Source organism: Oryctolagus cuniculus, chromosome 16, assembly GCF_964237555.1.
Source record: "Oryctolagus cuniculus chromosome 16, mOryCun1.1, whole genome shotgun sequence".
NCBI lineage: Eukaryota > Metazoa > Chordata > Mammalia > Lagomorpha > Leporidae > Oryctolagus > Oryctolagus cuniculus.
The window spans coordinates 60,362,978-60,387,115 of NC_091447.1; the positions used below are offsets into that span (position 1 = coordinate 60,362,978).

The 24,138-nt window shown below is 71.0% G+C and overlaps 3 protein-coding genes across 4 annotated transcripts; 1 reads left to right on the plus strand and 2 right to left on the minus strand.

Moving 5' to 3' along the window:
• Positions 1 to 1,857: 1,857 nt before the first annotated feature.
• Positions 1,858 to 9,190, plus strand: NRTN (neurturin). Its single transcript, XM_070058714.1, has 3 exons — positions 1,858 to 2,172; positions 6,958 to 7,115; positions 8,650 to 9,190. Exons 2-3 carry the CDS (start codon positions 6,965 to 6,967, stop codon positions 9,072 to 9,074), a joined length of 576 nt encoding a protein of 191 aa, XP_069914815.1. The 5' UTR covers positions 1,858 to 2,172; positions 6,958 to 6,964; the 3' UTR covers positions 9,075 to 9,190.
• Positions 9,191 to 11,467: 2,277 nt separating this feature from the next.
• LOC138845614 (3-galactosyl-N-acetylglucosaminide 4-alpha-L-fucosyltransferase FUT3-like) lies at positions 11,468 to 22,626 on the minus strand. 2 transcript variants are annotated; one of them, XM_070058717.1, is made up of 2 exons: positions 22,525 to 22,626; positions 11,468 to 13,118 (listed from the first exon to the last, which is right to left on the minus strand). In XM_070058717.1, exon 2 carries the CDS (start codon positions 13,024 to 13,026, stop codon positions 11,908 to 11,910), a length of 1,119 nt encoding a protein of 372 aa, XP_069914818.1. In that variant the 5' UTR covers positions 13,027 to 13,118; positions 22,525 to 22,626; the 3' UTR covers positions 11,468 to 11,907. The 2 variants fall into 2 exon arrangements, with proteins under 2 accessions (XP_069914818.1, XP_069914817.1); XM_070058716.1 differs by lacking the exon at positions 22,525 to 22,626 and adding an exon at positions 15,510 to 18,191.
• LOC138845612 (3-galactosyl-N-acetylglucosaminide 4-alpha-L-fucosyltransferase FUT3-like) lies at positions 18,506 to 22,664 on the minus strand. The gene is made up of 2 exons (XM_070058715.1): positions 22,525 to 22,664; positions 18,506 to 20,164 (listed from the first exon to the last, which is right to left on the minus strand). The coding sequence occupies exon 2, from the start codon at positions 20,070 to 20,072 to the stop codon at positions 18,954 to 18,956; it is 1,119 nt and encodes a 372-aa protein (XP_069914816.1). The 5' UTR covers positions 20,073 to 20,164; positions 22,525 to 22,664; the 3' UTR covers positions 18,506 to 18,953.
• Positions 22,665 to 24,138: the final 1,474 nt, after the last annotated feature.

The following is a 24,138-nucleotide window of genomic DNA, read 5'->3' on the forward strand; positions in this document are numbered from 1 at the left end:
GCCCGGGCCCAGCGTCTCAGCCTCTCTGGTCCTTGGGTTTCACAGACAGCAACCAGGAGGGGGCGGGTGTCTGAGGAGGCCCTGAGCACCAGAACTAATTTCCAGGCAAACAGCAGGAGGTCGGGCAGGTGTCAGGGCCCCGGCCCCGCCCACTCCCGGAGTGGCCAAGTGTGTCCCGAGCCCGGGGTGCCCCCCCCACCTCTCCCCGTGTCTCCGGGAGCACCTATGGACTGCACTTGCAGTGAGCTGGGTTCAAGGGCAGAGGCTGCCCCCCCCCAGCCTGGAAGGAGTCGGGGGGGGAGGCCTGGTAAAAGCCTCAGTTTCCCGCAAGCGTAAGGAGACCCCGGCGGCTCAGCGCAGCGCCCCCGTGCCTGATGCACGGTGCAGGGCGGGTGTGCCCCGTCACCCCCTGCCTGGGGGCTGGCACAGGGAGTGTGGGTGACAGCACGAGGCTGATCCTGGCGGGAAAGGCGGCGTCTCCAGGGCCACAGGGGTGCGGGGGGTCTGCGGGTCTCCCTCCTGTCCCAGGGTCCTGCCCCCCCAGCCCCCGCCCCAGAGGGAGAACCGTCTTTCAAGTCGCGTTGCCAGGGCAGCCGGGCGGGTCGGGGAGCGCAGGGGCCGCCGAGAAGCCGCGGGTGGCAGCTCCATGGCCCTGGCTGGGGTGCGGGTGGGCTTAGGGCCGGGCCGCGCATCCTGTGGGGGCGTGGCTGGAGGTACACACGCGCGCACGCGCCGGCACGGGAGGCGCAGGTGTGTGCACGGTTGTCACGTACCACGGAGAATCGCGCAGGTGCGCTCGCCACAGGCAGGGAAACTGAGGCAGCAGGCAGGGATGGTACAGCCCGCAGCCACACGGGATTTAGGTCCCTGCCGGTCTCCACCCTGAGCCGGGAACAGGCGACCCCAGCGGCCGCGTGTCTGCGCCCCATGTCCCCCACGCAGGTGCACCGCACGTGCCGCGAATACGTCCCACAGGCCCCTTGGGGCAGGGGTCCTAACCCCCCGATCGCCGGGTTGCAGGAGCGCAGGTGTCCAGGATAAGAAAGAAATCGGGCGGGGAGGAGACAGAAACCGGGCGGAGGGCGCGAGGTCCCGGGCCGCGTGTTTCTCGGTCACCGGGCGCCACCAGGGGGCGCTCAGGGCACGCGGACCCGCCGGGTGGGATCGGGCGCTCGCGCAGCGCGTCTCGGGCCCAGAAGGGGGCGCCCGTGGGAGCCAGGGATGGGAGCGGGGTCTCCGCTGCCGGTGCCCGGGGGGCGCCGCGCACGGCGGGGCTCTGGTCTCACTCGCGGGGGGCGGGTGGGTGCCGTGGACCTGGCTCAGCCGGAGGGGGACGTGCGGGCGTCCTCGGGGCTCGGAGCTGGGCACGAGGCGCCGTCGGGGTCTCCGGAGTAGGGGTGTCCTGGGGGGAGGCATTTACGATGGGGGAGCCCTGGGCGCCTCGCTTTCCGGAGGGGGCCTGGTAGTGAGTCGGGATCCTCAGTGGGGCTGGGGCGCTGGGGGCAGCTGTCGGGGGTCCAGGGCAGGACCCTCGCGGCGGAGGCCTTCTGCGGCCCCGGCTTTCCCGAAGGGGCGCCGTCGGGGTCCCCGGGGCCCGGGGGGGGCAGATCGCCGTCTGGGGGCGCTGGGGCCCCCGCCTCTTTGCCACCTGCACTCCTCCGGCGCCCCTCGAGCGCGGGCGGGGAGGGGCGGGGGCGGCTCCCGGGCCCGGGAAACCCGAGCCACCGCCCCCGGCCCCGCCCCCAGCCCCGCCCCCGGCCCCGCGCCGGCCGAGCCGTCCGCGGCGGGAGAGCGCGCGCCGTGGAGCCGCTGGGATCGCTCGGGCCCCTCGCGCCGCCGCCCCGGAGCCCCGCGCCGCGCGCCCAGGCCGCCCGCGCCGTCCGTGCGCCCCTGCGCCCCCGGAGCCGCCGGCCGTCCAGGGCACCCCGAGCCCCAGCCCCCGCCCCCGCCCGCGCCCCAGCCGGGCCGGGATGGCCGCAGCCCGCGGCTGAGCGAGCCCGGGGGGGCCCCATGGGCCGGGCCGCGCCGCGCACCCCCCGCGGCCGCCTCCTCCGGCCCGGGTCCCCCCCGGGCGCCGCGGGCCCAGGCGGCCCGGATGGCGGTCGCGGCGGCAGGGGCAGGGGCTGGGGCCGGCGCGGCCGCCACTGACGGGTAGCCCCGCGCCCGGAGCAGGTAAGCAGGGGGGCGCGCAGGGGAGCGGCGCGAGCGCACGGCCCGGCCCGCACGCGGGGCTGGGGGTGGGGGTGCGGGCTGCGGGGGCCCCGTGGCTCGGCTCCCGGTCTGGGGCGGGCGGGCGAATGAGGGTGGGGTCGGGGGGCGACAGGTCCGCCGTGCGCGCAGGCCCCTGTCCGGCGCCGGGGTCCGGCGGGGGTGGCCCCGATCCGACGGGGCGCGCGCGCCTCTGCCGCTTCGGACCCCCCACGTGCGCCGCCCTGGAGGGTGGGAGCAGGGACAGCCGGGGGCCCCCTCCCTAGCCGCTAAGGCGCCGCGACCCAGACGCCCCTCCCGCCCCGGGGGCTGCGTGCGCGGGGGCACCCAGACCCCGCGGACCCCGGCCGGCGGCTGCCGGCGCCGCCCAGCTGCGCGCAGAGCTAAACATCTGTCAGGGGCGCGCTCCCTGCGCGCCGCCGCCGCCGCCGGGGACACGGTGTCCTCCGGTGAGCGCCGGGCCCTGGGCTCCGAGTGCCCGCTCGGCCGCAAGAGGGCGTGGAGCGGGTGGGGGGTCCCTTAAGGGCGAAGGCGGGATCCGGCGGGGGCGAGGCTGTGCGGCCGGCCGTCCGAGGCAACTCCGGGTGGGCGGGACCCCCTGTGCCCCGGATGGGGGGCGCGGGGGGCTGCAGGCAGTGCGCAGAGCTGGGGCCACCGAGAAACGGCCTCTGCTGGGGCGCCGCGCGGCTGGCACCGCGGGTCGGACCCCTGCCCCTCCAGCCCCCGCCCTCCCAGACTCTGTGTCCCGGCCCCCAGGCCCAGAGCCCCAGTGGGCGAGACCGGCTGGGCGGCTGTCCCCCAGCCTCGCCCACCCCCCACCCCAGCTCCCTGCCCAGGGGCCCCCCGCACAGAGCCGCCGGGTGCGGCGGAGAATCCCAGGCCTCCCCTGGCCGCCGGCTCCGTGTGTGAGATTCCACCACCCGGTGGTCCTGCCAGGCCCCAGGGACCTGCAGGGCTGCGGCCGGGAGCCAGGCACCGGGCGGCTCCAGACGTCTGGGGAAGAGGCGGGCGCCAGAGCGGCGTGGAGTCAGCGCTCCTGCGCCCCGGCCCTCAAGGACACAGGGCCCAGAGAGAGGACCTCTCAGGGTGCCAGGGTCAGGGCGGACTCCCAGGGGTGGGCCCTTGACGCTGGGGCTCTGAGGGGTGAATAGGAGTTTTCTGGGTTGGGGAAGAGGGGACAGCGATGGCACACGCAGAGGTCGGAAGAGGGCCGACGGCATGGCTGGGTACGGCACAGGGGAGGTGTCCTGCGAGTGTGGGAGGGAGGGATTGTTCCAGCGGCCCCAGCCACGCGATGCCCGGGCCGGCCGTGGCGCCTGGGTGGCCTGGGTTCCCGGGAAGCCGGGCGGGGTTAGGCCCCGCCCTGCCGGCCACGCTCCCGGGGGCCGAGCGCCAGCGGCTCAGCCGTGCCAGGCCTCATTAGGCTGATCCCGTCACGCCCCGCCCCCACCCCACACCTGCGGGGCCCAGGGCCAGCCCGACTCGCCCGGCGTGGAACTAGGAGCCAAGAGCGCCGCCGCTCCGCCACGCACGCGCACGCCCACGCCCACGCACGCACCGCAGCGACAGGGCTGCAGCCCCCACCCGCCGCCCAGACCTTCCCGGACGGCCTCTTTCCCGCCCTCCTGGCTCACCTGCGCGCCTCCTCCTCCGAGCAGCCCTCCGGCCTGCACACACACGCACACGCACCCCGGCGCGGCGGCCTCGTCTGGGTCCTGGTTCTCGCACGGCCTCACCCGTCACTTAGTTCCTGACCCCCACGGGGCGGTGGCCACCGAGCCCTGACCCCCAGCCCGGGCCCTGCCCTGTGGGCCTCTCCGCCCCCCCCCCAGCGCTGCCTGGGGCTCCAGAGGGTGGGGGTGCAGCCCCCCCGCTGTGCTGTGTGGCCTTGGGCGAGACTCGGTGTCTCTGAACCCGAGCAGACTGGGGGCGGGGCCAAGGAGGCTGGGGCGTGGCCAAGGAGGCCGGGGGCGGAGCTGAGGGGGCTGGGGCGGGGCCGAGGAGGCTGGGCGGAGTCCTGGGCTGAGAGAGGCCGAGAGGGTGGAGCTGTGGCCACGGCGGCCAAGCCCCGCTTGGGACCCCCACATCCCGAACCGGGGTGCAGCTTCCATCCGGGCTCCTCCACGCCCCCCGCCCAGGTCCTGCTAATGCGCCCCTGGGGAGGCAGCAGGGGGCGGCTCCACTAGGCCCCATCCCGGCCGTGGAGGAGGGGGCGCTGGGCCTGGGGCTTTGAGGAGTGAGCAGGAGCTTCCCTGGCCACCTGTACGTCAGCCCCAGGCGGCCGCCTCCACCGCGCTGGCCCCCGAGCCGCCCTCTTGTCCCGGAACGTCCGTCCCCCGGGGTCACGGGGACGCCGGTGCCACCTCGCTTCACCCGGAGACACCCGGCGCGGGGCTGCAGCCTGGCGCTCGGAGCTGCGGGGAGGCCCCGCCCCTCTCCTGGCCGAGCGGGGAGGGGGCGGCCGGGGGTGCTGCGTCTGTCGCCCCCTCCCACGCGAGGCGACCCCCAGGCTGGCCCCCGGCCCCGGGAACAGCTGCGCCGCCACATGTTCCTGGTTTGCCCCAGATGTGCGGCGGCTGCCCCGGGCCCCCTCCCCCGCCCGCCCGCGGGGGAGGGGCAGCGTCTAGTGGCTGCGGAATCTGCCTCGTTCCACGGAGCCGCGGAGTCTCGCCGTGGGCAGGGCCCGTCCCTCAAGGGCCCTAGGTTTCCCCATCAGGGGAACCCCGGGGAACCCCCAAGGGCTGCACGCTGATGGGGGAAACCGAGGCCGTGCGCGCGCGTCCGTGTAGTGGCGGCCGCTGCGTGGCTGCGGGAAGGGAGGGCGTCCCCTGAGCCCCCGATGCCCCGGCCCAGCAGACAGGGGAGCGGGGGAGCTTCCTGGGGGAGGGGCTCGGGAGGCGGGGCGCTGCGGGACACGTAGGAGTTCTCTCCCTGGGAGCAGTCACGGAGGCCTGTCTGCCTGGGGGTGTTCCCTGGGGAGGGGCTCCAGGGCGTCGCCCCGGCGTGGGGAAGGCGAGCAAGGTCCGCCCACACCAGCGAGGAAACCGCGGACCGGATGGACCTGCCCAGCCTCAGTCTCCCCTCCCGCTCCGCCCCAGCGCTCGGGATGCCGCGGGCTCCAGCCAGAAGCGGAGGTGTGGCCCAGACGCCTCCCGTGCGCATCGCCCAGGTGGGCGTGGCCGCGCCCTGGCTCCCCGGGGCCCCCACACGGAGAGGCCTTTGCTAGCAGGCTTGTCAGCGCCCCCGCCGGAGCTGGGGGGTCCCTCGGTCACTCTCAGGCCCTGGCAATGGTGGGCAGCCGCGGCCCGAGGCGCCCTGCCCCTGACGGGGGACCCGAGCGCGCTTCCCGCTCCGGTCCTGGGCCAACTCCACAGGCCTGGGCCTGGGCCTCTCGGTCCGTCCGTTCAGTGCGGACCCGGCGTCAGCGGCACCTGCGGGCTCCCGTGGGGTTGCCGGGTCCCTCTGCGCGCATTGTGGACTGGGGTTGGGCACAGGGTGCGGGGTCGGCCCCTGGCTCGGGGAGGAGACGCCCCCTTCCAGAGCCTACGCCTGCTGCCCCAGGGCCTCTGCACGGCCCGGTCTGCTGCCCCAGGGACAGGGACCCTGGTGTGGGGTGGGCGTTGGCACGGCGGCTGAGGCCCCTGCACCCCACAGCTCCAGCCCCTGCACCCCACAGCTCCAGCCCCAGCTCTGCCCCTCATCCCAGCTCCCTGCGAACGCACGCCCGGGGGGCAGCGGTGATGGGCCAGGAGCTGGGGTCCCTGGCGCCCATGGGAGCCGCGGATGGAGCTCCTGACTCCTGGCTCCAGCCCTGGTCGTTGGGCGCATTTGGGGAGTGACCCAGCAGGTGGGGAGCTGCAGCAAGGGGAGGGGGGAGCGGCGACTCCAGTCCCTGCCCATGCAAATCGTGCGCAAGTGAGACGCAAATTTATGCAAACGAAATTCAGCTGGCGCGCGCAGATAAGCGCGTGCCCGCGGTGCGCGCCTCGGGGCGCCCCAGCGTCCGCCCGGGCTTGCAGCGCCGCGTGTAAATGTTTACGCCGGGCCTGCCGCCAGGCTCCGCGGCCGACACCAGGCGGCCAGGCGGGGAATGTAAACGCGGGCGGGCGGGCCGACGGCCGCGCGCGGGGATCGGTGCGCTCCCCGCGCAGAGTGCGGGCCCCCGCGCCGGCCTGCGGCTGGGGGAGGGGCGGCGGTCAGGGGCGGCTTCCCGGAGGAGGCGCTGCGCGCGGGGAATGGGAATGGGGAGGGAGGGAAGGCAAGGCCGGTGGAGACGCCCGGCGGGGGCCTCGCCGCGCTCTGAGGCAGGGGAAGGGGCGGGAGGGCCCCCCGGGACCCTCTGGGCAGGGGACGGAGCCCTGCCTCCCGCGGCGCCCCTGGCACCCCGGCCCCACAGCGCCACCTGCTGGGGACGCCCCTGCCACCGGGCCGCAGGCCGCAGCCGCGCTGTTGCTAGGAGACCGGAGCTTGGTCCAGCCTCGGGCCTTGCACTGGTGCTGGGCCAGCGCCTACCTTCCGATCATGCCTGGACTCTCTCATCAGCTCCTGGGGGAAGCACCCTGGGGCCACCCCCTCCCCCCACGGGGTGGCTCCCCTGCACCCTGGCACACAGCCCGGCACCCCGCAACCTGGCTCGGTGGTTCCTTCCTGCATCTCCGGGGGCGCCTATCCATCAGGAAGCAGGAGCCGTCCGAAGCCAGGGGGCCCGGCTGTGTCCGCGGCGCGCGGCTGACCCTCCCCTGCCCGCAGGCCCAGCATGCAGCGCTGGAAGGCGGCGGCCTTGGCCTGGGCGCTGTGCAGTTCTCTGCTGACCGTCTGGATGTGCCGAGAGGGCCTCGGACCCGCGCTGGCCCCGCTGCGCCGCCCGCCTCGGACCCTGGACGCCCGGATTGCCCGCCTGGCCCAGTGTAAGCCCCACCCACCCCAGTGCAGGGGGGCTCTCGGAGGGTGTTTTTCTTTATTTGGGGGTGGGGTGGAGGGAGGGTGCAAATCCCCCCCAGGCTGCTAGGAACCCGGGTCGTCGGGCTCGGCTGTCACGGGGAATTAGGCTTTGGCCCTGAGGGGCCGCGGGGGCCAGATGGATGGAGATTAGGCCTGGGCGCTGCGCCCACAGCCCGGCGGGGGGTGGCGGGGGGGCCAGGCTGAGCGGGAGGCCCCCAGGGACCGAGGGGAAGGGAAGGGAGACCCAGAGGCTGCGCGGAGGAGACCCGGGGCGTGGGAAGTGGCGTGCGCCCTGCAGCAGGCTCCCAGCCCAGGGCGGTGCGTGGGCCCTGACCTCGTGTGCGCGCGGGCCGCGGGGGCGAGGCCGCACGTGGGGGACGCGTGTGCCCGGGCCTGCGAGCGTGCGGGTCCCTGCCTGCCCTGCCGGCCCACACAATCCCCTTCTTGTCCTCACAATGGACAAGGGCACCCTCGGGTGCCAGCTCCGCTTCCTGTCCCCCCCCCCCGCGAGGCCTTCCGAGACGCCCCCGCACCCCACGACGGCCCCAGTGGTGGGGCTGCATGCACGGGGCGGCCCTCACCGGAAGAGGGGGCGACGGCCGGGCCCCCCAACCCCCACCACGTCCTGGGCCCTCCCTGAGGAGGCTGGAGCGGCGGCGGGGGGGCGGGGCCCCTCTGCATTTTACCTGCTGCCCCCCCGCGGGGCAGGGCGGGTGGTGAGGGGTAGGGGTGGCGCAGCCGGACAGGAGTCGCCACTTCTGGTGGTCTACGGCACAGGGGAGGGGGTTGCCCACACGAAGAAAGGGTCAGGGTCCGAATGGCGGCCGTGCCAGCTGCCCCGACCTCAGCTCGCCCGCGTGAACCCGCAGCTCTGTCCAGCAGGGCGAAACAGTGACCCCCGCGTGTGCCGGAGCCGTCCTGGCCGCCCCAGTCCGGGCCCCGGGGCTCAGCGGCCCCTGCCTCTGGGGTGGGGGGGGGCACAGACGGGCCCTGGGGAGGGGAGTGGGGGGGACAGACGCCCCTCCCCTCGGGCCCCCAGAGAGGCGCCTTTGCTTGTGGCCAGGTGCACCCGCCTGGGGGGGTGGGGGCGTCGTTCCCCGCCACCTGCTGCGTGGCCCCCGCCCGCGTCTGGGGCAGGGCCTGCGGCGTGGGGGCCCCGTGTAGGCTCCGAGGCCCAGGGACGGAGCTGCAGGACCTCCCGGGACCGCGGGTGAGCAGGGGATGGCGACCGGACCGCGGCTGGGGGGACCGGCGGGGTCCCCCAGCCTGCACGACCTCGCACGCGGAGAAGCCCCGACGGACGGCCCGGTCCGGTTTCCTGGACGGGTGGGGGCGTTCGCCCAGGGGCGCAGAGATGTGGGGGTCCCGGGGCGGGGGTCCCACGGAGCCGCGACGGCTCGGCTGATTGACAGGCGAGGGCGAGGGCGGGGCCGGGTGGGCGGGGCTCCCGCGCTGACCCCTCCCTCTCTCTCTCTCTCTCTCTCTCTCTCTCACCTCCAGACCGGGCACTGCTGCAGGGCGCGCCGGACGCCGTGGAGCTGCGCGAGCTGACGCCCTGGGCGGGCCGGCCCCCAGGTCCGCGCCGTCGGGCAGGGCCTCGGCGGCGGCGCGCGCGCCCGCGCCCCGGCGCGCGGCCGTGCGGGCTGCGCGAGCTCGAGGTGCGCGTGAGCGAGCTGGGCCTGGGCTACGCGTCGGACGAGACGGTGCTGTTCCGCTACTGCGCAGGCGCGTGCGAGGCGGCCACGCGCGTCTACGACCTCGGGCTGCGGCGCCTGCGCCAGCGGCGGCGCGTGCGGCGGGAGCGCGTGCGCGCGCAGCCCTGCTGCCGCCCGACGGCCTACGAGGACGAGGTGTCCTTCCTGGACGTGCACAGCCGCTACCACACGGTGCGCGAGCTGTCGGCGCGCGAGTGCGCCTGCGTGTGACCCTACCTCACCGGGCCCCGACGGCACGCCGCGACGGACTGCGCGTGCGCAGAGGACGGCCTCGCGGCCGGGGGACTCTCGCGATAACTGCCTCGAGATAAAGCGTGGGAACTCGGCTGGGCTGTCACTCACTGCCGGAGCGGGCGCGAGGGAGCGCGCGGGGGGCGCCGTGCCCACTGGGGAGACGGAGGGGCGGGGGGCGCCGTGCCCACTGGGGAGACGGAGGGGGCGCCGTGCCCACTGGGGAGACGGAGGGGCGGGGGCGCCGTGCCCACTGGTGGAGACGGAGGGGCGGGGGCGCCGTGCCCACTGGGGAGACGGAGGGGCGGGGGGCGCCGTGCCCACTGGGGAGACGGGGGGGCGCCGTGCCCACTGGGGAGACGGAGGGGGCGCCGTGCCCACTGGGGAGACGGAGCGGCGGGGGGCGCCGTGCCCACTGGGGAGATGGAGGGGCGGGGGGCGCCGTGCCCACTGGGGAGACGGAGGGGCGGGGGGCGCCGTGCCCACTGGGGAGACGGAGGGGGCGCCGTGCCCACTGGGCGAGGCGGGGCGCGCGGAGCCCCCTTTGCGGGGTGCGCACCAGGGGAGCGGGGTGCAGGGCCCGCCCGGCCGGGTCCGCTGTGCGTGCTGCTGGGGGCCGGAGCGGACGCCCCGACGGGACGGACGGAGGTCCAGTGGCGCGGCTGAAAACAGCCAGGCGCTGCCGAGCGGCCGGCGGGGATGGACGGCCCCGGGGCGGGCGCAGCCGGGGACCCGCGTCCTGGGCCCTGGGAGCTTGGCCGGGCCTCGAGCCGGGATTTACGGCGCGGCCGCGCGCTGTTTGGATTTGCCCGCGGTGTCACCGTGACGCTCCGCAGGCCCCAGGCGGCGGCGCGGGGAGGGGAGGGGAGCGCGCGCGGGCCGGGCAGGGGGAACCCTAACGCCCTGCGGTGGCACTGGGGGGCGTGGCCCCGAGGGGACAGCCCCTGCACCCCGCCGCACACCGGGGCTCCCCCAAGTCTCCCTTTGCCCCCTAAAAGGATCTCCTAGGAGCATCGTCGCCTCCCCTCATTCTCCAGGCCTGGGGCGGTGCAGCCCCTCCGTCTCCTTTCCGCCCAGCTCGGGACCCCCGCCCCCGGGCAGAAGGCCGCGGGCCAGAGCTGCCCTCGGGCCGGAGATGCACTCGAGGCAGCTGACCGGCACGACTTCAGGGAGCCGTGGGTGGTCTGCTGGAAGGCGGCGGCCGGGCTGGGTTCCTGCCGCCCCCGCGGCCTTGGCTGAGGTTTGCGGGATTCCTGCGCTGACGGCTGAGTCAGCCCCGCTGCGGACGCCCAGGGCCTCAGGTCCCCCATCCTGGTGGGGCCCAGAGCGGGAGACATGGCCCCTGCGCTCCCCGGAGAGCTCGTGAGAGCGCGCACCGTCCCCAGGGTCCCTGGCTCCCCACCCCAGACCCAGGACTACAGGGGGGCGGGGCGGGGAGGGGGCTGGGGCTGCCCCCAACCCCTGCAGGAGCTCGGCAGACAGGTGCACGTGCTAACCCACAGTTCCCGATACCACCCCCTCGGGTGAGACCACCCACACCCCACGGCACCCGGCACCAGGGCCCCGCCTTCGGGTGCAGTAGCCACACCCAACAGGGGCTCAGACGCTGCGTCCTGCGGCGACAGCGAGGGCCCATGCGCGCTCACCGAGGACCTCACAGCCCGCACATGCACCCGTGCGGAGCCACACGTGGTCACTCGATGAGTGTGCGTGGCAAGGATCCACCGGCGGCCTGACCATCACAGCCACCCACAGGCCGAGGCCACGCCCTCCCCACCACACACACCCGGGGAGGGGACGCCTCGGCCTTGCCCTGTGTGTTGGGGGGGGGGCGGAGAAGGTGCCCCTTGTCCCAGCTCTGCCCCTCCCACCACCCTGGGAGCTCTGCGGGGCTCCAGACACTCCCGGGGGCCTCCTCAGGAAAGCTACAGGATGGGGGGCCGGTGCTGTGGGCAAAGTCTCTGCAGCGCCGGCATCCTGTATGGGCCGCGGTTCGAGTCCCAGCTGCTCCACTTCCCATCCGGCTCTCTGCTGTGGCCTGGGAGAGCAGTGGGCGATGGCCCAAGTGCTTGGGCCCCTGCACCCGCGTGGGAGACCTGGAAGGAGCTCCTGGCTTGGGATCAGCCCAGCTCCGGCCTCTGTGGCCATTTGGGGAGTGAACCAGCGATGGAAGACCTTTCTTTCCGCCTCTCAAATAAATAAAATCATTAAAAATACATAAAAATAAAAGCAAGCCACAACGCCCGGAGCAGTTTTCCACCCTCTTGACTGGGGCTGCTCTGTGTGGGTCCTCCCCCGCCGGCTGGGGACGTCCACCCCTCCCCCAGCTGTGACAGCCCCTGGGGCGCAGCACCACCCTGGGGTAGGAGCCGTATTTTATTATTTTTTATTTGAAGATTTATTTATTTGAAAGTTAGAGAGAGAGAGGTCTTGCATCTGCGGGTTCTCTCCCCACATGGCCTCAACGGACAGAGCTGTGCCAGGAGCCTGGAGCTTCTTCCGGGTCTCCCACGCGGGTGCAGGGGCCCAAGGACTTGGGCCGTCCTCCACTGCTCTCCCAGGCCATAGCAGAGAGCCGGATGGGAAGTGGAGCAGCCGGGGCTCGAACTGGCACCCATGTGGGATGCCGGCACTGCAGGCGGCGGCTTTACCCGCTGGGCCACAGCGCAGGCCCCGGAACCACATCTTCGGGCCGGTTTTGCTTTGTAGTGTTTTCATGGAGAGAACAGGGTGCACCACCAGCCCCCCGCAGGCACCCCGGGGTGGCACCTCCCAGGACCCAGACACGTGCCCGGGGCCCCACGCGGCCACCTCACGTGAACCAAGAGGCAATGCTGGGCACCACCTGGTACCGGTGCTCCTCCTGCAGGTGCCAGCAGGCCTTGCAGTAGTCCAGGGCCCAGTTCCTGGTGCAGGGCCGCAGCGTCTCCCGCCAGCGGAAGTAGCCCAGGTAGCGGGCGGGGTCTCGGGCCAGCGCCTGCAGGTGCCGGGCCAGCGCCCGGGGGCTCGGGAAGTCGTCCACGTGGATGAAGGCGTCGGGCGGCAGGAAGCGCTCGTAGCTGCTCCTGGGGGGGCCCAGCACCACGGGCACGGCCCAGGCCTCCAGCGCGTTCCTCCACAGCTTCTCCGTGATGTAGTCGGGGTGCTGGGAGTTCTCGAAGGCCAGGTAGAACTTGTAGCGGCTCAGAACCTCCATCATGGAGGCACGGGGCAGCGGCTGGTGCGAGGCCCCGAACACGTGGACCGGCAGGTGCGCGCGCAGCTGATGGTAATACTGCACCCTCGCTGACGCGTTCCGCCAGTTGGACACCACCCAGGCCACCAGCTCGGTCTTGGCCGAGAGGTTGAGCTGCGCGGCGGTGGGCCCCCCGGACCAGGGCTCGAGCCAGCCGTAGGGAGTGAAGATGTCCGAGTCGCTGCGGTAGGACATGGTGAGGTTGAAGTAGCCGTCCAGCGCGCGCAGCTGCCGGCAGTGGCTGGGGGACTCCAGGCTGAACCACACCCAGCGCTGCCCGGGCGGCCGCGGGGCCTGCGGGAGCTGTGTCCGCGGCTGCGCACTCACCTCCCGGTGGTGCACAATGACCGCATCCGCCCAGGGGTACATGCTGCGGTTGGCGGTCAGCTGGCAGTCGGCCGTGCCGGGCCGCAGGTCTGAGCAGCGGCGCAGCTCCACGGGCACGTGGAAGGGCCAGGTCCACAGCAGGACCACCAGGGGCCGGCGGGCCGGGGGCCCAGGCGTGGTCTGGCAGGCGGGAGCTGCGGCGGCACGTGCCACCGTGGTGTTGGGGCCTGAGAGCCAGGAGCCGCTGGGGTTGTCGCGAGACACTCGTAGGTAGGAGAAGACACACAGGGCCAGCAGCAGCTGGAACAGCAGCCCAGCGACACACTGGCGCCAGGGACGCGGCCGCTGGGTCTGGCGGAGTGGCTCCATGGGTCGGTGTAGCCGGGAGGAAGGGGGGTGGCCTCCGTGTCGGCAATGGCTGGGATCCAGGCACTGGACAGTCACGAGCGACCGGAGCTCATCTGCGGAGGCCACGTCCTAACGGTTACCATTCCAGTTTTACAGAAGGGAAGCCAGGGGCCAAGGGACAGCACAGCAGAGGCTAGGTGCTGCCCACTGAACTCATTCACTTGGTGGCGCACTCAGCAGGCACTGGGGTCCCCTGGTCCCATGCTGGGCCGTCTGGGAGCCCAGGACAGAGGCTGGGGGGACAGCGGGGTCATGACACAGATGCCTGCTGGGAGCCTCTGGCAGGGTGCGGGTAGCACTGCAGAACCCAGCCACTAGGGGGCACGCTGCCCCGAGCCCTGCCGGTCAGCCACCCGTGGCCAGGACCCTGAGGCAGTCTGGCCTCAGTTTCCCTCCGTGCCCAGCTCCTCCTGGATCCCAGTGCTGCACCTCCGAGCTCCCCGCGGCCCCCGAGCCAGCAGCCGTGCAGAACACACAGCTGGAGTCACCCCAACCTCTCGCCCTTGCAGGTTCAAATGTATATGGGGAGGGAGAGGGGGAGGGGGAAGGGGGGAGATCCCTTCTGCTGGGTCAGGTCCCAAATGCCCACACAGCCGGGGCTGGGCCAGGTTGCCTAGGGAGCCAGGAGCTCCATCCGGGGCTCCCACGGGGGCGGCAGGGGCCCAGGCACTGGAGCCCTCGCTGCCACTTCCCGGGGTGTGCAGGGAGCTGGGGTTGGAGGCAGAGCTGGACTGGAACCCAGGCCCCCGGATGCGGGATGCAGGTGCGCCTCCCGCCTGTCCGCCAGGCGCTGTGGGCTGCGACCCTTTAACACCGCGCTGTGAGCCAGGAGCTGGAAGGCGGGCGATCCGATCCAGAGTCACCAGGAACAGGACCCGAGGCCGCTTCTGAAGGCCGGGCGACGGGCAGTGTGGCCCGGGCTGAAGGCGTCTGTGCCCACAGCCCAGCACCTGGCCGCGGCTCCCTGGTCACGCGCCGCCCGGGAGGTGGCGGCGACGGCTCCAGTGCCTGGGTCCCTGCCGCCCACCTGGGAGTCCCGGGTGCAGCTCCCGGCTCCCAGGCTTCTGGGGACCAAACCAGCGGGTGGGAGGGGCCTCTCCCGCCCCTCTCTTCTTCCAGGACAGTTTTTCTTTTCCATTAAACCCAACTGAGCTGTTCAGGGAGGAAGCAGCGGCCAACCCCCGGCGTGATGGCAAGAATGTAAAACGCTCACTGATGGTTCATTACTGGCTCTCCCCCGTGCGTGCAGGGGCCCAAGGACTTGGCCCATCTCCTGCTGCTTCCCCAGGCTACAGCAGGGAGCTGGATGGGAAGTGGAGCAGCCAGGACTAGAACCGGCACCGTATGGGATGCCGCCACTGCAGGTGGCAGTTTTACCCACTATGCCATAGCGCCAGCCCCAGAAAAAAAATTGTTTAAACGCCAGTTGGGACAGCTGCGTCCTATATTGGACGAGTGCCAGGGTTCAAGTCCTGGCTCTGCTTCCGATCCACTCCCTGCTAAGGTGCATTCTAGGGAAGGCGGGAGACCCGGATGGGGCCCTGGCTCCGGGCCCTGGCTCCGCTCTGGCTGTTCAGGGCATCTGGGAACCAGCAGATGGAAGATCTGCTTCTCTGTGTGTGTCTTTCCTCCAAGTCAACAGAAATAAGGTGACTGAGGTTTGAGTATGCTTTGCCCCAGAGAAGGCCACGTTCAGATCTGACGGCCATGGCGGGGTGGGGTGGGGAGAGCGGTGTGCACTTGAACTGTGCACTCGCCCTGGGCTCGGGCTGGCTGTGGGTCCTCCCGCCTGGTGGCTTTTCCATGCTGGGAGAAGGGTTCTGCACAGAGCCCCAAAGCGAGGCCTTGAGGGAGGCGGGCCAAGGCTGGGGGGCGCGGTGAACTATGCCCATGCCCGCCCCCCACCCACCGCGGGGCCGCGTGCGGGAGGCCAACGTCTCCAAATATCGTTAACAGCCATCTGGCAGGCATTAGGGCCCGGTTTATGGTCGCGCCTCCCAGGACATCCCCAAGCCTGTGTGACAAGGGGGACAGGGCACCAGGGCTGAGATCACCCCAGAGGCTTTGCCCCAGGGGAAAAAAAGACAAAAAGAAAAAAAAAAAACAAAAACAAAAACAAAAAACAACCGCCCGGTGCGGGGTGAGGTCCCAGGTCTGCATCCAAGTCCCCTCGCCAGAGGGAAGGAGGGTCTCACCACCACCCGCCCAGGACACAGACCCACGCCCTGCCCCTCCCAGCGAGGCAAAGCCACCGGAACCCTCCATCCCCTCCCGGAACCCCCCCCCCCAGCACTCCCGCCCTCCCCAGCACCCAGGAAGACGCCCGTCGGGGCCAATGGCCAAGTCTCGGCTGCTTCTCCTCCGTGGGCTCTGGGCTGGCCCCGGCTGCCACTTGGGGCAAAGCAGTGGACGGGTGCGGAGCCCCGCGCCCCCAGAGCCCTTACCTGGGGGCTGGGGGGCGCTGAGTGGCTCCCTGGGAGGCTGAGGACCAGGCACAGGTGGATTCCTCGGCGATGGTTCTCCAAGAAGGAAGAAGGAAGTGGATCTATAGCCAAACCGACTCAATTCGGCCTCTCACACCTGCTGGCAGCTGACCTGGGACGTCCTGTTTGGGCGGGCGTCATGATGCCGGAGTGGACCGTGGGGCTCCTCCAAACCCAGCCTTGGCGGCCAGGGAAGTGGGAACTGAGGCCGCCTGGGTGCGGCTCCTGGTAATTCATGTGTAATTGACATCGGAGTTCACAGGGTGGGGAGGGTGGAACCCTAAGTCCCTAAGGGGCCAGTGAGCACGACCTCCATCTTTCCACCCTCACAGTGTCCTGAAAAGGACACGGGGAAGGTTCTGAGAGGGCCCTCCCCTCTGCCGAGGCCACCGTGGGCACGGGCGGTGCCGTCCACTTCCTGTTCCAGGACAGCACCGCAGGGCCTCGGGCAGGGCTGCAGTGTGCACACAGGTCGCCGGCTCCCGCGCCGAGGAGGTTACCCGGTCACCCAGTGACTGATCACAGCCTCACACCCACAGCCCGGCCGGCCTGGCGACGCTGTGTCCGGGCCCAGGGCGCGGTCTTCCCTGCAGGTCGGACACAGCGGCCCCCGGCCCGCCCTTCAGTGCCCAGTGCAGACCCCCCTGGGGCCCTCCACCACCCTCCGTGGGAACAGAGACCCCCGCACAGCCACAGCCGAGCGGAGGGAGCTCTCTTCGTGGGGCCCCGGGCTCTGTCCACCCACGGTGCTGACAGGGTCTGCGTGCGCAAGTCTGCGGGGTGGGACCCCCGCCCTGCCCACTGCTTCCTCACCAAGCGCTTGGGCGGCCGCCACTGGGGATGAGCTCCCCATCAGAGGCAGGATCCAAGCAGGGCGGCCGTGCTGTGGGAGGAGCCTCTGCCCGACGCCACCCCCAGCGGGCCCGGGGAGCCAGGAGGGGCTCTGCCCAGCAGCCCCTGATGGGGGCAGGGAGTAGAGCCCCAGGGAGCCCCCACCTCCTCTCACTGGGTGGCCAGACAGGTGTGGGGGTGGTACCACCCCCGCCCCCCCCCCCGCCACATGTCAACACCAAGACCCCCCGGGGTCCCAGAGAGCAACAGCATCTGTCACCGGCTTCCAGGTGGGCTGTGGGCTGTGGGCTGGGGCGGAGGGAGATTTTCCACACAGCAACCCCCCAGCCATGCCCGAGCCTCCCGCGGGCCCGCAGAGACGCAGGCTCGGCCCCCCAGGGCAGCGGGCGCAGGGAGGGTGACCCTGGGGTCAGCTGTGCTGGCTGGGCTGGGCCCCAATCGTAGGCCGAGTCAGCCCAGGCTGAGCCTCTGTCCCACCTAAACCTGCCCGGGGCCGAGCGCCTGTCCCGGGCTGGCGTTCCTGGCCTCAGCTATGCACCCCTCCTGTCTCCCTGTGCCTGGCGTCCCTGCTAGGACAGGGGCTACAGGCATGCCTGCGGCAGGGCAGGACGGGAGTTTCCAGGGCAGGCTTCCTCCTCCAGGGTGCCTTCCTGGAGCTCCCAGGCTGCTGGCCCAGGTGTCACCCTGGCCCCCGCCTCCTCTGCCCTCCCCCTGGCAGGTTCTGCTCCTTTGAGCTCCTCCTATTCCCGGCCTCCCCACGGAGCTGTGGTGCTGCCCCGCCCACCATTCCCAGCTGGGCAGGGGAGCTGGGGGCCCCTGAGGTCTGGGGACGACCCCTTGGCAGTGGGTACTCACCGGAACTTGCTGTGTGACCAGAGCCCCTGCCTGACCCTCTCTGGGCAAGCCTCGCGGGAGGGGCTTCCTGGAACAGGGTTAGGTCCTGAGCCCATAGCGGGGGCCTGGGGGCCCCTCCCTCGGGCTCAGAGGGTCATGTGCACCTGGGCCATGTGGGTGCGGGAGCCTCAGGAGACATGGCCCCTGCACACTCCCCGGAGAGCTACTGAGAGCGTGCGCCATCCCAGGGTCCCTGGCTCCCCATCCCAGACCCAGGACTCCAGGCAGGCCGGCTTCCCAGGAGGGCGGGGCGAAGCGGGGCGGGGGAGGGGGCTGGGGCTGCCCCGCATCCCTGCAGGGGCTCGGCAGACAGGTGCACGTGCTAACCCACAGTTCCCGATACCACCCCCTCGGGTGAGACCACCCACACCCCACGGCACCCGGCACCAGGGCCCCGCCTTCGGGCGCAGTAGCCACACCCAACACAGGCGCTCAGACGCTTTGTCCTGCTGCGACAGCAAGGGCCCATGCGCGCTCACCGAGGACCTCACAGCCCGCACATGCACCCGCGCGGGGCCACACGTGGTCACTCGATGAGTGTGCGTGGCAAGGCTCGCACCGGCGGCCTGACAATCACAGCCACCCACACGCCGAGGCCACGCCCTCCCCACCACACACACTGGGGGAGGGGACGCCTCGGCCTTGCCCTGTGTGTGGGGAGGGGGGCGGAGAAGGTGCCCCTTGTCCCAGCTCTGCCCCTCCCACCTCCCTGGGCTCTCTGCGGGGCTCCAGACACTCCCGGGGGGCCTCCTCAGGAAAGCTACAGGATGGGGGGCCGGTGCTGTGGGCAAAGCCTCCGCCTGCAGCGCCGGCATCCTGTATGGGCCGCGGTTCGAGTCCCAGCTGCTCCACTTCCCATCCGGCTCTCTGCTGTGGCCTGGGAGAGCAGTGGGAGGTGGCCCAAGTGCTTGGGCCCCTGCACCCGCGTGGGAGACCTGGAAGGAGCTCCTGGCTTTGGACCCGCCCAGCTCCGGCCTCTGTGGCCATTTGGGGAGTGAACCAGCGATGGAAGACCTTTCTTTCTGCCTCTCAAATAAATAAATAAAATCGTTAAATATACATAAAAATAAAAGCAAGCCACAACGCCTGGAGCAGGAGCAGCTTTCCACCCTCTTGACTGGGGCTGCTCTGCGTGGGTCCTCCCCCGCCAGCTGGGGACGGCCACCCCTCCCCCAGCTGTGACAGCCCCTGGGGCGCAGCACCACCCTGGGGTAGGAGCCGTATTTTATTATTTTTTATTTGAAGATTTATTTATTTGAAAGTTAGAGAGAGAGGTCTTGCATCTGCGGGTTCTCTCCCCACATGGCCTCAACGGACAGAGCTGTGCCAGGAGCCTGGAGCTTCTTCCGGGTCTCCCACGTGGGTGCAGGGGCCCAAGGACTTGGGCCGTCCTCCACTGCTCTCCCAGGCCATAGCAGAGAGCCGGATGGGAAGTGGAGCAGCCGGGGCTCGAACTGGCACCCATGTGGGATGCCGGCACTGCAGGCGGCGGCTTTACCCGCTGGGCCACAGCGCAGGCCCCGGAACCACATCTTCGGGCCGGTTTTGCTTTGTAGTGTTTTCATGGAGAGAACAGGGTGCACCACCAGCCCCCCGCAGGCACCCCGGGGTGGCACCTCCCAGGACCCAGACACGTGCCCGGGGCCCCACGCGGCCACCTCACGTGAACCAAGAGGCAATGCTGGGCACCACCTGGTACCGGTGCTCCTCCTGCAGGTGCCAGCAGGCCTTGCAGTAGTCCAGGGCCCAGCTCCAGCTGCGGGGCCGCAGCGTCTCCCGCCAGCGGAAGTAACCCAGGTAGCGGGCGGGGTCGCCGGCCAGCTCCTGCAGGTGCTGGGCCAGCGCCCGGGGGCTCGGGAAGTCGTCCACGTGGATGAAGGCGTCGGGTGGCAGGAAGCGCTCGTAGCTGCTCCTGGGGGGGCCCAGCACCACGGGCACGGCCCAGGCCTCCAGCGCGTTCCTCCACAGCTTCTCCGTGATGTAGTCGGGGTGCTGGGAGTTCTCGAAGGCCAGGTAGAACTTGTAGCGGCTCAGAACCTCCATCATGGAGGCGCGGGGCAGCGGCTGGTGCGAGGCCCCGAACACGTGGACCGGCAGGTGCCCCCGCAGCTGATGGTAATACTGCACCCTCGCCGACGCGGTCTGCCAGTTGGACACCACCCAGGCCACCAGCTCGGTCTTGGCCGAGAGGTTGAGCTGCGCGGCGGTGGGCCCCCCGGACCAGGGCTCGAGCCAGCCGTAGGGCGTAAAGATGTCCGAGTCGCTGCGGTAGGACATGGTGAGGTTGAAGTAGCCGTCCAGCGCGCGCAGCTGCCGGCAGTGGCTGGGGGACTCCAGGCTGAACCACACCCAGCGCTGCCCGGGCGGCCGCGGGGCCTGGGGAAGCTGTGTCCGCGGCTGCGCACTCACCTCCTGGTGGTGCACAATGACCGCGTCTGCCCAGGGGTACATGCTGCGGTCGGCGGTTAGCTGGCAGTCGGCCGTGCCGGGCCGCAGGTCTGAGCAGCGGCGCAGCTCCACGGGCACGTGGAAGGGCCAGGTCCACAGCAGGACCACCAGGGGCCGGCGGGCCGGGGGCCCAGGCGTGGCCTGGCAGGCGGGAGCTGCGGCGGCACGTGCCACCGTGGTGTTGGGGCCTGAGAGCCAGGAGCCGCTGGGGTTGTCGCGAGACACTCGTAGGTAGGAGAAGACACACAGGGCCAGCAGCAGCTGGAACAGCAGCCCAGCGACACACTGGCGCCAGGGACGCGGCCGCTGGGTCTGGCGGAGTGGCTCCATGGGTCGGTGTAGCCGGGAGGTAGGGGGGTGGCCTCCGTGTCGGCAATGGCTGGGACCCAGGCACTGGACAGTCACGAGCGACCGGAGCTCATCTGCGGAGGCCACGTCCTAACGGTTACCATTCCAGTTTTACAGAAGGGAAGCCAGGGGCCAAGGGACAGCACAGCAGAGGCCAGGTGCTGCCCACTGAACTCATTCACTTGGTGGCGCACTCAGCAGACACTGGGGTCCCCTGGTCCCATGCTGGGCCGTCTGGGAGCCCAGGACAGAGGCTGGGGGGACAGCGGGGTCATGACACAGATGCCTGCTGGGAGCCTCTGGCAGGGTGCGGGTAGCACTGCACAACCCAGCCACTAGGGGGCACGCTGCCCCGAGCCCTGCCGGTCAGCCACCCGTGGCCAGGACCCTGAGGCAGTCTGGCCTCAGTTTCCCTCCGTGCCCAGCTCCTCCTGGATCCCAGTGCTGCACCTCCGAGCTCCCCGCGGCCCCCGAGCCAGCAGCCGTGCAGAACACACAGCTGGAGTCACCCCAACCTCTCGCCCTTGCAGGTTCAAATGTATATGGGGAGGGAGAGGGGGAGGGGGGGGGATCCCTTCTGCTGGGTCAGGTCCCAAATGCCCACACAGCCGGGGCTGGGCCAGGTTGCCTAGGGAGCCGGGAGCTCCATCCGGGGCTCCCACGGGGGCGGCAGGGGCCCAGGCACTGGAGCCCTCGCTGCCACTTCCCGGGGTGTGCAGGGAGCTGGGGTTGGAGGCAGAGCTGGACTGGAACCCAGGCCCCCGGATGCGGGATGCAGGTGCGCCTCCCGCCTGTCCGCCAGGCGCTGTGGGCTGCGACCCTTTAACACCGCGCTGTGAGCCAGGAGCTGGAAGGCGGGCAATCTGATGCAGAGTCACCAGGAACACGACCCGAGGCCGCTTCTGAAGGCCGGGCGACGGGCAGTGTGGCCCGGGCTGAAGGCGTCTGTGCCCACAGCCCAGCACCTGGCCGCGGCTCCCTGGTCACGCGCCGCCCGGGAGGTGGCGGCGACGGCTCCAGTGCCTGGGTCCCTGCCGCCCACCTGGGAGTCCCGGGTGCAGCTCCCGGCTCCCAGGCTTCTGGGGACCAAACCAGCGAGTGGGAGGGGCCTCTCCCGCCCCTCTCTTCTTCCTGGACAGTTTTTCTTTTCCATTAAACCCAACTGAGCTGTTCAGGGAGGAAGCAGCGGCCAACCCCCGGCGTGATGGCAAGAATGTAAAACGCTCACTGATGGTTCATTACTGGCTCTCCCCCGTGCGTGCAGGGGCCCAAGGACTTGGCCCATCTCCTGCTGCTTCCCCAGGCTACAGCAGGGAGCTGGATGGGAAGTGGAGCAGCCAGGACTAGAACTGGCGCCCGTATGCGATGCCGCCACTGCAGGTGGCAGTTTTACCCACTATGCCATAGCGCCAGCCCCAGAAAAAAAATTGTTTAAACGCCAGTTGGGACAGCTGCGTCCTATATCGGACGGAGTGCCAGGGTTCAAGTCCTGGCTCTGCCTCCGATCCACTCCCTGCTAAGGTGCATTCTAGGGAAGGCGGGAGACCCGGATGGGGCCCTGGCTCCAGGCCCTGGCTCCGCTCTGGCTGTTCAGGGCATCTGGGAACCAGCAGATGGAAGATCTGCTTCTCTGTGTGTGTCTTTCCTCCAAGTCAACAGAAATAAGGTGACTGAGGTTTGAGTATGCTTTGCCCCAGAGAAGGCCACGTTCAGATCTGACGGCCATGGCGGGGTGGGGTGGGGAGAGCGGTGTGCACTTGAACTGCGCACTCGCCCTGGGCTCGGGCTGGCTGCGGGTCCTCCCGCCTGGTGGCTTTTCCATGCTGGGAGAAGGGTTCTGCACAGAGCCCCAAAGCGAGGCCTTGAGGGAGGCGGGCCAAGGCTGGGGGGCGCGGTGAACTATGCCCATGCCCGCCCCCCACCCACCGCGGGGCCGCGTGCGGGAGGCCAACGTCTCCAAATATCGTTAACAGCCATCTGGCAGGCATTAGGGCCCGGTTTATGGTCGCGCCTCCCAGGACATCCCCAAGCCTGTGTGACAAGGGGGACAGGGCACCAGGGCTGAGATCACCCCAGAGGCTTTGCCCCAGGGGAAAAAAAGACAAAAAGAAAAAAAACCCTTCCTGGTGCGGGGTGAGGTCCCAGGTCTGCATCCAAGTCCCCTCGCCAGAGGGAAGGAGGGTCTCACCACCACCCGCCCAGGACACAGACCCGCGCCCTGCCCCTCCCAGCGAGGCAAAGCCACCGGAACCCTCCATCCCCTCCCGGAACCCCTCCCAGCACTCCCGCCCTCCCCAGCACCCAGGAAGACGCCCGTCGGGGCCAATGGCCAAGTCTCGGCTGCTTCTCCTCCGTGGGCTCTGGGCCGGCCCCGGCTGCCACTTGGGGCAAAGCAGTGGACGGGTGCGGAGCCCCGCGCCCCCAGAGCCCTTACCTGGGGGGTAGGGGGCACTGAGCGGCTCCCTGGGAGCCTGAGGACCAGGCACAGGTGGATTCCTCGGTGATGGTTCTCCAAGAAGGAAGAAGGAAGTGGATCTATAGCCAAACTGACTCAATTCGGCCTCTCACACCTGCTGGCGGCTGACCCGGGACGTCCTGTTTGGGCGGGCGTCATGATGCCGGAGTGGACCGTGGGGCACCTCCAAACCCAGGCATTGGCGGCCAGGGAAGTGGGAACTGAGGCCGCCTGGGCGCGGCTCCTGGTAATTCATGTGTAATTGACATCAGAGTTCACAGGGTGGGGAGGTGGAACCCTAAGTCCCTAAGGGGCCAGCAAGCAGGACCTCCGTCTTTCCACCCTCACAGTGTCCTGAAAAGGACACGGGGAAGGTTCTGAGAGGGCCCTCCCCTCTGCCGAGGCCACCGTGGGCACGGGCGGTGCCGTCCACTTCCTGTTCCAGGACAGCACCGCAGGGCCTCGGGCAGGGCTGCAGTGTGCACACAGGTCGCCGGCTCCCGCGCCGAGGAGGTTACCCGGTCACCCAGTGACTGATCACAGCCTCACACCCACAGCCCGGCCGGCCTGGCGACGCTGTGTCCGGGCCCAGGGCGCGGTCTTCCCTGCAGGTCGGACACAGTGGCCCCCGGCCCGCCCTTCAGCGCCCAGTGCAGACCCCCCTGGGGCCCTCCACCACCCTCCGTGGGAACAGAGACCCCCGCACAGCCACAGCCGAGCGGAGGGAGCTCTCTTCGTGGGGCCCCGGGCTCTGTCCACCCACGGTGCTGACAGGGTCTGCGTGCGCAAGTCTGCGGGGTGGGACCCCCGCCCTGCCCGCTGCTTCCTCACCAAGGGCTTGGGCGGCTGCCACTGGGGATGAGCTCCCCATCAGAGGCAGGATCCAAGCAGGGCGGCCATGCTGTGGGAGGAGCCTCTGCCCGACCCCACCCCCAGCGGGCCCGGGGAGCCAGGAGGGGCTCTGCCCAGCAGCCCCTGATGGGGGCAGGGAGTAGAGCCCCAGGGAGCCCCCACCTCCTCTCACTGGGTGGCCAGACAGGTGTGGGGGTGGTGCCCCCCCGCGCCCCCCCCCACATGTCAACACCAAGACCCCCCGGGGTCCCAGAGCAACAGCATCTGTCACCGGCTTCCAGGTGGGCTGTGGGCTGTGGGCTGGGGCGGAGGGAGATTTTCCACACAGCAACCCCCCAGCCATGCCCGAGCGTCCCGCGGGCCCGCAGAGACGCAGGCTCGGCCCCCCAGGGCAGCGGGCGCAGGGAGGGTGACCCTGGGGTCAGCTGTGCTGGCTGGGCTGGGCCCTAATCCTAGGCCGAGTCAGCCCAGGCTGAGCGCCTGTCCCGGGCTGGCGTTCCTGGGGGCCCCAGGGTTCAGGTTCAGGCCCCCCAGCCCCCTCCAGGCCCAGGCAGAGGTGGGGAAGGCAGAGAGAGAGGGGGCAGGGCTGGGACACCGGTGGCTGAGGCGGGACTGGGGCGAGCCTGGCCTGGCGTCTGGGTGCCTCCCCCGTCCTCACAGCCAGGTGGGGGGTGCGGGGCCCAGGTGCGTGGTGTGGGTGGCGGCTGAGTGATGGGCGCTGGGAGGCGGGCACAGGCCTGG